Source organism: Notamacropus eugenii, chromosome 3 (genome assembly GCF_028372415.1).
Source record: "Notamacropus eugenii isolate mMacEug1 chromosome 3, mMacEug1.pri_v2, whole genome shotgun sequence".
Classification (NCBI taxonomy): Eukaryota; Metazoa; Chordata; class Mammalia; order Diprotodontia; family Macropodidae; genus Notamacropus; species Notamacropus eugenii.
Window position 1 is genome coordinate 309,817,117 of NC_092874.1, and position 13,102 is coordinate 309,830,218.

Sequence of the window (13,102 nt, forward strand, 5' to 3'; positions counted from 1 at the left end):
GACTGGGGGTACTTGGGAAAGGAGAGGGGCCTGGGAGGCAAAGTGCAGAGAGGTCTGGGCCCTTCGGTCTCCTCCAAAGTGCCCAGCCTGTCCACAACTTCTACCCCCCTATTACTCCCCCCTCCACTTGCCTTTTCTTTCTTCTCTCCTTTGGTTCCTATCTACCTGACCTCTGTTCCTCATTCTGGGCCTTCATTCCAGAAGGCAGGAAATGTGGCCATGGAAGTGGGCTTTGTGCTGGTGAGGGGCTCAGGGCCTGGGCCCCTCCCATGCCTTTCCTTGTTTCTCCTAAGTCCAGGACAGACAGGTGGGTCCTGGCTCAGGGTCACTGAGCCCAGCCTGAGCACCATTTCCACAGGTGGCTGAATTCAGTTCGTGTTAAGCTTGCAACTCAGGACCTGAAGAGAGCACATTAGAATGAGCGGAAAGAATGCCATCCATCCAAACCTGCCTGACCAGAAGGGGAAGCCTTATGCTCAGGGGACCATGTCAGGGAAGGTTCACTTCTGAACTCCTCATTCCACAGCTGAGGAGACTGAGGCCGGGAAAGTGGAGGGGCCTTGCCCAATTACCCTAGGGGTGTGAGATATGAGCAGATGAGACTAGGAGGGATCCTCCAGAAGCCTCTGGGGACACAAATGTGACATTTCAGCTGGAAGTCAGTGAGAATAAAGACGTCATTGTTTTCAATTTCACAGACTCCAGGTTAAAGTTCCTTCTCCGGAGAATTCCCATTGCTCTCCTCCCCTGCCCCCAGCCCCAAGTGACCTTGGGCAAGTCACTCTGGGCTTCACTTTCCTCTTCTATAAAACAGGCTTGGTGGTGAGGGCCTCAGGTGTCCTTATACTTGAGATGGATCCTATGGATTCCCCTAGTGCCAGCAAGAACCACTCAGGACATGGAGGATCAGAGAGGGCAGTGACCTTAGATATGATCCAGTCTAATCACTTCTGTTGACAGAGGAGAAAACTGGTGAAGAGATTGATTTGCTCCAAATCAAATAGCTAGTAGGTGGTACAGCCAGTATTTGAACCCAGGTACTATGGCTGGACTCAATGAGACCCCAGGTGTGAAAATGCTTTGTAAGGAAATTGTGCTGATGATTTAGATAAGGATGAGATGAAGCCACTGGAGATGGAATCCAGGAGGGAGAACTTGCTGGATTGGGAGTTTGGGACCTGAGTTCAAATCCTGACTTTGCCACTTACAGCCTGGGTGACTCTGCCTGCTTTCTCATCTGGAAAGCCTAGTGGTTAGTACTAGATGACTTCTCAGGTCCCTCCCAGCTTTCTATTTGAAATTCCATGATCCATGAATCATGATTCCTGAAAGACTGAGCGTGGGCCAAGGGACACAATCTTCAAACCTTGCCTGGGGTGCAAAGAGGCCCTAAAGGGGACTACTGTGAGGAAGAGTTAGGGGAGGTACAGGGTCTAAGCCCTTAGAGCATAGAGCTGGAAGGGGCCTGAAAACAGAGGATGGTAGAGTTGGGAGGAGTCTGAGAACAAAGGATGCCAGAGCTGGGAGAAGCTGAACAGATCAATCCAACATCTTCCTTTCACAAACAGAAAGAGTGGGGGTCACCGAGGTCATTCTTATCTGAGGTGGAAACCAAACCACAGCCCAGGGCTCTGTGGTCACCACCGTTCTCTACTGCCTTGATTTTGTGGACAATTTCTGCCAGGATGAGTTTGTTTCTCCCAGGAATAACTTCCAGCTCTGTGGTCCTGGTGGTCCCACATCAATTAAATGAAGTGAATCTTAATTTGGCTAATCTTCCCTTGAGGTCTCCATGACCTGATTTAGAGGCAGGTACACCCTCCCATTCATGCTCTCTCTGTCTCTGGTTGTCTCTCTTCGCCTCTGTCTCCATCATATTACATGCATATATACATACATTTGTGTGTGTGTGTATATATATATATATATATATACACACACACACATATAAACACATACATACATACATTCATATATATGCATTCAAATATAATACATTTATACATACATGTATAAGGCAGGAACTGTGTTTTAGCTCAGCTGGATGTTCTCTAGCTCCTCGCCCATTGATCTGACCCACAGTAAGCACTTCAGATTATATATGCAGTGTCCAGGGTGCTGGATTGAGAGCCAGTCAGTCAATGCACCTACTGTGTGGCAGGCATCGGGAACAAAGAAAGGCAAAAGTCCCTGCCCTTGAGGACACTACCCAGTGGGGGAGAGAACATGCCAACAGACACATCCAAGACTAGTTATGTACAGAATAAATAGGAAATAATTAACAGAGAGAAAGCACTGGCATGAGGAGGGACTGGGGAAGGCTTCCTATACAAGGGGGGACTCGAGTTGGGACCCAAACCAGGGAAGTCAGTAGTGGGAGCAGAGGAAGGGGAGCACATGGGACAGCTAGAGAATATGCCCAGAAACTGAAGGATGTTCATGGGACAGCCGAAAGACAGGGGCAATAGATGGAGAGCCCATGTTGGTGAGGAAGGTGTGACAAGACTGGAAAGACAGGTGGGGGCTGATTTAAGAAGAATTTTGAAAGAAAAGTAGAGTATCTTGTATGTGGAGTAGGGAGAGGCTCTAGGCAGGTAGATTTCCCCTCCCACCCCCCAACTACTGTCATAGTCCAGGCCTGAGATTCCAAGGGTCCTGAAGGTGAAGTTCTGTGTCCCGTGAGAGATAGTGAGGAGCCCAGGCTGACTTCTGGACTGTGAGTCTGGGGTCTGGGAGGATGCTGATGCCCTCTACTGTAATAGGAAAGTTTGGAAGTGGGGGAAGTGGAGGAAAGAAAGAATGTTTCAAAGATCTGTGTTCACAGCTCGCCTCTGACACTTTCTAGCTGTGTGATTCTGGGCAAGTCACTTAATCTCTCTCTGCCCCAGTTTCTTTATTTTTGCTTGGCCTTGAGGACCTGCAAGACTTGTCTTTTGGGTAGAGGCTCCATGAAGCTGGGAGGATTGACCCTGGTTCCTGAAGGAGGCCAGGGGAGCCAGGATGGGGTGATGAGGTGGGAGAGCCTTATAGTGCGATGTGTGACCTGATCTGTGAGCAGAGAGAGCCCCGAGTCACTGATTTCTATGTTCTAACTGGGAATGACCTAATGATGAAGGACACTGGCTGTCCCACCTGGGAGGATTCTCAGAAGGGCCGATGGGTGTTGTACACTTCAGTTACCATTTCAGGAAGTGGATCCCAGAGTAGGTCAGTGACACGTTCTAGGTCTTTCCAATAGCGTCAGAGCTAGAACCTGTGTGGGAAAGTTCTTAGCTGGGGCCTGTCCAAGGTCCTGAGTAGCCAGCCTCGGGCCTCATCTCTTTCTTCCTCTTCCTCGCAGGGAGCCGGGAAGCTGCCTTCACTTACGCTATCACGGCTGCTGGCGTGGCCCACGCGGTCACCGCCGCCTGTAGCCAGGGCAACCTGAGCAACTGTGGCTGTGACCGGGAGAAGCAGGGCTACTACAACCAGGAAGAGGGCTGGAAGTGGGGTGGCTGTTCAGCCGACGTCCGCTACGGCATCGAGTTCTCCAGGCGCTTTGTAGATGCGCGTGAGATCAAGAAGAATGCCAGGCGACTGATGAACCTGCATAACAACGAGGCTGGAAGAAAGGTGGGACTGGGAGGTTGGGGGGAGGCGTGGGGCTGGGGAGGGCTCATGAGGTCGGGGAGGGGGCCAGGGAGCTGGGGAGGGGGCCAGGGCTGGGGAGTGGGTGGTGGAACTCGGGGGTGGAGGGGTGGGGAGGAAGCTGTGGCCTGAGGAGGGGGCCGTGGGACTGGCAGGCCAACCCACATCACTAGCACCAGCTGGGACAGGGCCTGGGGCAAGTCACTTTAGTAGGAAGGCACACACCAAACTGTCTCTGCCCACAGAGGTCTTACTGACTACTGACTTGAAAGGCTAACCACTCAATCCACAAACATTTATTAAGTGGCTAGGCTAATACAAGAGTTAGGCAGTCCCCGCCCTGGAGGACCTTACATTTCCCTATGCTGTCACAAGTTTTAGACAGAATTCTTGAAATGATAAGGAGAGTGACCCAGACTTACTAGGGAGTAGTAGCCTGGAAGAATGCCAGAGGAGGAAGGCCCTGCAACACAGGCCTCCTTCAATTTCCCCATTTTAGGTGAAGGAAGTGACTAGCCCAAGGTCCCCCAGCTGGTCAACAGCAGTGCTGAGATTCAAAGCAGGCTCCCTGAAAGAGAAGCACACACCACCTCTAAAAGAGGAGACAAAAGCCTTTGCCCCTGGTGAGTTCACAGCCTCTCCAGGCAGACCGAGCTCATAGGCATGATGTAGACGGTGTAGGCTGTGGAGCCAGGAAGATCATTCTTTACATCTTACCTTTAACACTAGTTGTATGTCTATGGACAAGTCCCATGATCCCCCAGCCTTAATTTTCTTATCTGTAAAATCGGGACAATAATAAAGTCAGCACCTCCCCATTTATGAAAGGTGTTTTGAAAACTTTCAAGTGTTTTATAAATGCTGACTGTTATTCCTTATGGTCCCAGTCACCAGGGCCCAGTCGCCATGTGGCTTCCACCATGGCTCCCCAGCACTTTGGGAGCCAGGCCTCTTGCCCATGGAGCCTTTAGAATACTCAGAGGCAGCTGGCATGTCCTGCTACCCTCAGTCCAAGTTTGTCCTTCCAGGCTCCTTTGAGTGACTGTGGAAAGCCTGGTTTGCATTCTCTTTACCCTTCTCCTCTGGATGCCCCTTGCCTCCTGTGGACTGCCCTAAAATGGAAGTGGCAGAATCTCCCCCCAATGAAGGATCTTTTTCCAGCCTTTTTCATTCTGAAATATGGGATCCAGCATGAGTGGAAAACAAGAGAAATGAATTGCTTCTTAGACAGTGCCATGAAAAGCATGCCCCGGCCCCTAATTTCCAAGTGCATATCCCCAGAAGGATGATGATCATTGAGGGCCTCCAAGGTCACTCCCCATTCTTTATATACTCTTATCTTCTCAGGCCCCTCCCAGTCCTGCCATCCCCTGTTCTCAGGCCCCTTCCAGCTCTGACATTTTCTTAGCTCACTGATTTCTCAGTTGCAGAGATCATCTGGTCTCCCCTTCATTCCATGAGGTTAAATGGGTCAGAGGATGCCCTTACAACTGTCATTGGGGATGATTTATAGAGCCAGAAGGCACACGATCTGAGGGATAGAGAGGACTAGGGAATCAGGAGACTAGGGTTCGAGGCCCATTTTGCCACTAACTTGTGTGGCCTGGAATTGGGCAGGGACTATAGTAAAACTCCCTCTGAGCCACCTACTCCCCTTCTCATCCTGAGCCTCCATTTTTTCATTTGGAAGTTCCAGTGCTAAATACATGCTTGTAGGTCCTGTGTCTTCTCTAGGATACCCTCAGTCTCTTTTGCTGTAAAATGGGCGCCATTCTCCTTGTCCTGAACGGATTGGCAGTTAGGAGAAGGTACTTTCAGTAGTTAAATGCTGTCAATGGTTCCTTCACACTCCCATGATCCCTGTGACTGTGACTCTGCCTTAGTGACCATGGAAGGATATGGGGGGCAGAGCTGGTGCTCAGATTTCCCAGCAACATCCAGACCTGATAGTACAGCCCCTCCCCAACAAAGGCCCAACTCTTTCCCATATTCTTTTGGTTTTGTTTACCCAGTTCCTCTCACAGAGGCTGGTGCCAAATAAGGGACTTCCTCAGTGCCTGATGGGTTAGACGGGATGGTGCTAAAAACTCTTATAGGATCCTTAGCCAGCCTTGAGGAGGCCTGGCCCTGCCTTCAATCTACTTTTCTTTTTTAATTAAGTTTGATTGTTTTTCCAATTAACAAGCATTTATTTTCTCCTACCTCCCCTCATCCCAACCAAAATGGGGGGGGAAAGCTTGTAAAAATATCTGAAGTCAAGAAAAATCCATTTCCCCATTGGTCATGCCCCAAACTGACCCCTTCATTGTGCACCCTGGGTGTAGCACCTCCTTGTGCTCCCAGAGGCCCTGGTGGGCAGTGCCCGTCGTCACAGGGCCTCTGGGACTGGGGCGGGCCTATGTGTGGGGTCTGAGATCTCCCTGAGTTGTTGTTGTCATTGTGGATGTCATTACGGTGTGCATTGTTACGTTAGTGTGTGCAGTTACTGTGTGTGTTGTTGTGTTATTGTGTACATTGTCACTGTGCATTTGTGCTTCTGGCTCTGCTCACCTCACTGTGCATCAGTTCCTACCAGTCTGAGGTTCCTCTGAAACGCCACCTGTGGTCATTTCTTGACACACAAGAATATTCCATCACATTCCTATGCATAATTGGTTTAACCACACCCCTTTGAGAGCTCCCCTTTCATTAACCACTCCCCACTGATGGGCACTCCCCAGTTCTTTGCCTTCACAAGAACAGCTGCTATGAACAGGTTTGTACACATGGGTCCACATCCTTTTCCTTTTCTCTCTCCAGGTTATCAGCCCGGCAGTATTGATGCTTCTCTTCACCCCTCTCACCTCTGGTGCCTTCTGCCCATACCAAACTCCTGGGGGCTGGTCACCCACTGGGGGTGTCTCACCATGGCCAGCCTTCTCCCCTGTGCCTCAATGGTCTTAGCTGAATTTCAAGAGAGAGGTCCAGTCAAGGTCATAGAATCTCAGAGGTGAAAGGGACCCCACAAAGCACAGGGTATTTTGTCTAACTGCCTCATTTTACAGATGAGGAAACTGAGGCCAAAGGATGGAAGATGCTAAGCGGCCTATATCCTCCATCTCTAGAAGTGGCATCCTTTCCACTCCCCTCCACAGGGCTGCTGGCACGCTGTAGCTGCTTCTGCTCAGCCGGAGCCCACTTTTGCAGGCTCAGGGAAGTGGACTCTTGTCCCACCTTCCTTGTGTCCCACCTTCAGGCAGGGCAGCCTAGCAAAGTCAAGGATCGGCAGCAGAGACAGGGAGAGGCTTCTGAGGCTGACTTTCCCTTGGGGCTTCCTGGCTTTCCTGGGAGGCAGAAGGCGCTGCCCCCCAAGGTTTGACTTGAGTAGATTCAAGGTTTGCTCTCAGCTGCCTTCCCTGAGACGAGCAGAATGGGAGGGGGCAGGGTAGAAACAGATCTGGGGAACCCCACTGGGAAAGGGTTGCTGTCTCTGAAGGCTGATTGTCTCTGAATGACCAGGGGAGACTGGCTTAGAATTTCTAGCTCCCCTGGGAATATTGGCTGAATAGAAATGGGATGGGAAGACCTGATCACAGAATCTCACAGAGTCCCCAAGTGGGGAAAGGCCTTAGAGATGTTCTCATGGACCTCCCTACTTTACAGACTAAGACACTAAGAGAAGCAAAGTGACTCCCCTGAGGTCAGAGGGGTCTCAGAGCCTCCTAGCAGATCTGGTTTCTTACTCAAATCCAAGCTTCTTTCCATCATGGCACCAAGGTTCGATTTTCCCTTCTCAGTCTCCTCTTCCTAACTCACTGAATTTACCTTCGACTGAAAAGCAGGCTCTTAGGCCTGGGAGGTGCTGGGAAGTTGTTCTTGGTCAAGAACAAGGGGGTGAAGTTAGGAAAGGTTCAAATAGATATTGCCTCATTCCCTGAAATTCCAATGAATTGTCTAGTACCTTCCCGTCCCTGGGCCTCAGTTTTCTCATCTGTGGAATTAGGGGATTCTTCCAGTGTGAAATCTCTGATCTGATCAGTCTTTTGTTCTTCAGTCAGCTTTCAGTCATGTCCAAATCTTCATGGTCCCATTTGGACTTTTCTTGGTAGAGATAGTGGAGGGGTTTGCTATTTCCTTCTCTAGCTCATTTTATGGATGAGGAAACAGAGGTAAATAGGGTAAAGTGACTTGCCCAGGGTCACACAGTTAGTAAGTGTCTGAGACCAGATTTGAACTCAGGTCTTCCTGACTTCCAAAGCTCTATCAGCACCAACTGGCTGTCCCTCCATCATCCTAGAATCTGACAAAGCAGTCCTAAATCTGCCCTGGAGGGTTGAAAAATCCCCTCCCACCCTGGATGAGAGTCATCCTGATGAATATCTGGTCACTGGACCCATTTGGCTCAGGAGGAGAAAGTGAGGCTGGTGACCTTGCACAGCCCTCCCTCACTCAAAACAAAGTTAAGTGCAAGTCATGTCATCATTTTTCTGATGTCATGGTCTTATTCAAAAACGAAGGATGAAAACAATCATAGGAGAAGCTAAGAAGGTCCATCTCACTTGTCAGAAACTTTGGTGCCAAAGGTAAAGAGAGAAAAGGAAGGGCAAAGAACATTTATAAAGCACCCACTGTGTGCCACACACTGAGCTAAGTACTTTGAAAATGTTATCTCATTTGATCTTCACAGCAACCTATCAGGTACATTTATTATCCCCATTTCACAGTTGAGGAAACTGAGGCAGATAGGTGAAGTGACTTGCCCAGGGTCACTCACCCAGTGAGTATCAGAGGTCACATTTGAAGTCAGGTCTTCCTGATTCTAAGCCTAGGGAATCCTTTCCAGCCACGCCCCAGTTACAAGTGTTTTCTTCTGACTGAAATGAGCCCTCACTGATTTTGTGGGGTCCTCAGGATCTCTCAGGGGAAGCTCCTGGTTCCAGAATCACTCCCCCCTGATCCATCTCACACCAGAGAGCTGAACTGATGGTGGGACTGGGAGCTCCTGGGGAGCATTCTCAGCACTTAGTACAGTGCCTGAACACAGTAGGAGCTTAATAAAGGCAGGCCCTCTCTCCACTAAGCCAGGCAACTAATAGATGTTGGTCAAGTTGAATGAAGGTGCTTTGGATCACAGGCCTCAATCTGGGAGGGGCACTGGAGGAACCCAAGCCCTTCCTTTTACAGATGAGGGAACTGAGACCGAGAGCAAGTAGGGGCCAGCTTGGAGCCATGGGGTGATTGGAGGGAACCGAGGGCCAAATGCCCCTAAATACCCCAGGCTCAGGCAGGTGCCACTATCTCTGGGCCGTCGTCCTGAAAGTCATGGGAAAAAAGTACTGCACATTCTTGGAACCTGTGATCACTTCATGGGGAGACTCTGGCCTGAGCTACTCACCCAAGCATGGCTGGGCTGGGCTCCTGGTCAGGCCTAGGGCTGCCCAATCACTTTCATCTGCTGGGTTTCCTCCTTGATGGTAATGTGAATCTGAAATTGGGACTGGTGGTGGAGAGAGAGAGACAGAAAGACAGACAGAGGGAGACGGAGAGAGAAACACAGAGAGAGACAGAGACAGAGAAAGGCAGAGAGGCAGAAACAGAGATGCAGAGAGAAGGCATTAATCCCCATGCATGAGACTGATGAGAAGAAAGCAAAGAGAGAAACTGAGCTGACACTGCCCAGAAGGCTGAGTCAGTGGTGGCAGATACCATCACAGCAGGGCCGCCTTCCAGTCGCCTTCCTGTAGGTTAGGAATCCTCCACCCTACCCCTTGCAGCAGCTTCGCCTCCATAGGGTACTCCCAGGAGTTGAAAGCACCCTGGGCCTGTTTGGGAGCTAGCCCCTGACAGAGATCTGGTAGTATCCTATGTTATTGATAAGGAAACTGAAGCTTGGTTTTTCCAGCACTGAGGATTTGTCCAAACCAGTCCAGACCACAGCCCTGGATTTACAGCAATTTGAGACTCGCACAGTCTAATCTGGATCCAAGGATACAAAATGGCAGAGGCTTTAGAACAGGAAAGATCAGAGCTGCGAGAGATCTCAGAATTCATCCAACCCCTCATTTTACACAGGGGGAAACTGAGGCCCAGGTAATAAAGCTCAAACAAGTAATAAATCTCAGGACTCAGACTCACTTTCAAGCCTCTTTTCAGTCTATTGGACAAAATAGATTTAGGATTATCACAGCATTATTTCTGACATGGAAAGGATCCCCTTACTACAGAGAAGGAAACTGAGGCCCACAAGTCAAGTGATTTGCCCAAGGTCACATAGCCAGAAAGTGGCAGAACTAGGTTTTGAACTCAGGTCTTAAAATTCCAAATCCAGTGCTCTTTTCCCCACACGAAGTTGACTTAATGTGGCCACACAGAACTTCCTGATGGCCCACAGATTGTCCTCAGTCTTTCATGATAAATCCAGAAAATCATGTTGATTTTCACTCTGGGCAGAGACTTCCACAGAGCCTGCAGCCCATGTGCAGGCCCATGCCCAGCCCTGTACCCAGGCCCATGCCCTTAGTGATAACCACTCGATTTTTCAACACAGGATCTCACAAGAACCTCATAACTGTCTCATAAACAGTTAAGGCCAGGAGCTGGCTGACATTGGACAAATCTACTCCTTCAAAGAGGGAGGAAGAGGGACAGCATTCCATTGTACAGTTTCTTCCTCTGTAAAATAAGGCGGTTGGGTCATGTGGTCTCTGAGGTCACTTTCAGGACCTGGAGTCAGGAAGACCTGTATGGAAATTCAAACTTAGACACTTACTTGTTTGGCCTAGAGGCCGATGGGCTACCCGAGCCTTTCTTACCTGTCACAGGTCTTCGGAGATCAGCCGGATAAACACGTTGAGAGAAGAGACTTTCCAGAGTCGAACAAGGGTTAGGCTTTATTCAGGTTCTTACTTACATGTGCAGGGTGAATTCTTCCTCAGGAGAGAGGAATCCTCCTCCTCCCAAGGGGCAAGGATCGTACAGCAAGAGGATGGGAGCGGGAGAGGGGGGGGACCCTCTTCCCTCCAAGGGCCTCTCAGCACGAGGAGTGCCTTCAGGCTTTCCTGTCCCTACTTAAGCTCTCCCACCACATAGTTTCCACGTGAATACCATGCCTGCTCTCAGCCCCCAGCTAGTCAACAACAGGTGTGCTCAGACCACGGGCCAATCTCAAGGGTGGGATGCTCTCCCCAGCAAGTTTCCCACTGAGAAGAGGTGGAAATACACGAGATAGCCCGTGTTTCACGCCTCAATTCCCAGCTGTTCCCTGGGGGGCCTCATGAGAACTCTGAGGTTTAGAGGTCCTCACTTTTACCTGCCCGAGACTGTCAACGTGAAAACTGAGCTTACACCCCCAACACTTACGAACTGTATGACCTTAGGCAAGTCACTTAACTTGTTTCAGTTTCTTCATCTGTAAAGTGGGAATAAATGAACACTTACCTCCCCGAATTGTTGTAAGGATAAAATGAGATAATATTTGCAAAGCACTTACAAACTCAAAGGCACCCGATAAATACTTGTTTTGGTGGTGGTTGTTAGACCTTTTCCAGCTCTGATTTTGTTCTAAGCCCCTTCTGAGCTCTGACATTCTCTGTTCTAGGCATGCTTAGCCTGAGGCTTTGTCTTGTTCCTGTTCCCCATGATTGGGATGGGTGTGGGCTGGCTGCCATCCCTACAAGCTGGGGTTCTCAGAGGGAGCAGGGTGAGGGTGCTACTGGGCAAGGGAGGAAGCTCAGCCTGCCTCCTCACAGCTGGAATGGGCCTTACTTCTCAGCATCCTCACATCTGTGTTGGTGTCTGCTAGGCACACAGCAAGACAAGCAGATGTGATGTCCCTGGATGCCCAGCACTGGGCAGAACGGGCCTCCAAAGGGGCTGCAGTCCTGGGCTTGGCACTGGGGGGGACTAAGGGGATGTAGAGTTGAGCTTGGCACTGCTTCTTCTAGGTTGTGGAATCCTATGCCATGGGCTCCTCCCTGCTCCACAGACTGTAAAATGTCAGGACTGTTCTGGGCAATCTCCATCCCTGTGCACTGGGCTGGGGGGGTCTCCATCCCTGTATGTTGGGCTGGGCTGGGCTGGGGGTTGCCCATCCCTGTGTGCTGGGAGGGTCTCCATCCCTGTGGGCTGGGCTGAGCTGGAGGTCTCTGTCATTTCCCTTCATGTGAGTCAGGGGGCTGCAGGGCCCACCACAGAGATCCTGGACATAGGCACTCAGGTTCTAATTTAAGCTCTGCCATGAACATCACACATGTTCTTGGGCTAGTGGCCACCTCTTTGGGCTCAGAACTATGCAGCCAGGACAGGACAGGCATTTTATGATCCTGCCAACCTGCTAGCTATCAGCGAATAAACATTTTTTAATCACCTACTGTATGCCAGGTGCCATGCTAAGCATTGGAGTAACAAAGAAAGGCAAAATCCAGTGACTTCCCTTGAAGAGTTCACAGTCTGGCTATGTCACCTTAGATGCATACCTGCCTCTCTCAGAGCCCCAGTTTCCTCACCTGTAAATTGGGTAGATCTTTGGTGGTCTGTTGTGAGCAGTTAAGGGATATAGTCATGGGCATGGCAGGTACTAGAAGTAGCTGGTGTACCTGATAGAACACTGAAGACCTGAGTTCAAATCTCATCTTAGCCCCTTCTTAGCTGACCCTGTGACCCTGGCAGGTCACTTGTTAGCACCCAATCACCTCACCATGGCCCCCTCCCAGGGTGATGGGGAGGCTCCAGAGACAAAGTCTGCAAAGCCCATCATCTACCCCCTTAAAGCTTCTGTGATCAGTTTGGCCAGCATACTCTTCTGTGGGACAAGGCCTGCCTGACTCCTTCTGACTGGTTATTGTCATTAGCATCATTATCTGGCCCCAGCATGGACAAATGGGCCCACTGTCAATTCAGTACAAAGTCACTGGCCCCAAACCACTTTTCCTTCTCTGTCCTGCCTCTCTCCACAAATGTTACCAGCTGGATTTGCTGTAAATTTAAGTTTGCAAGTTACATCACCATCCTATCATCAAAATCTCCTACTCTGCTCACATCTGAGAATGACAGCTATTGTTTCCATTTCATAGATGGCAAAACTGAGACTGAGAGAGGCCAGGTAACTTGCCTAGGATCACACAGCTAGGAAATATCCTGGGAAGATTGCACCCAGGACTTCCACAGACATCCAATGAGAAGCCTCTCTGGATCTCCCTAGAGGACAGAGCTAGTGCAGGGCTCTTACCAAGTTCCATGGAACCCTTGGATCCCTGAGGGGGCCTATAGACTTTCTCAGAATCATGTTTGTCACAGCAGAAAACAAAATCCATATGATTATGAAGGAAACCCAGTATTAGTGAAAATCAAGGTGCTGGTTTTTCCTGTTCAATCAAAGACCCCTGGAATCTATGTGGGGACTCCACACCAAGTACCACTATACTAGGTGCACTTCAAGATCTTCTCAGCCCTGACACAATTTTTTAAAAATAATTTTTAAATAACAAAAATTTATTTT

The 13,102-nt window shown here is 49.8% G+C and overlaps 1 protein-coding gene across 4 annotated transcripts in view; it reads left to right on the top strand.

The window, feature by feature from the left end:
- Positions 1-13,102, top strand: part of WNT7B (Wnt family member 7B) — a 90,152-nt gene that overhangs the window by 70,376 nt on the left and 6,674 nt on the right. For all 4 annotated transcript variants that reach the window (XM_072596602.1, XM_072596603.1, XM_072596604.1 and 1 more), the window contains one exon: positions 3,341-3,612. In XM_072596602.1, the coding sequence (XP_072452703.1) occupies positions 3,341-3,612 (272 nt within the window). The remainder of the gene's footprint in view (positions 1-3,340; positions 3,613-13,102) is intronic.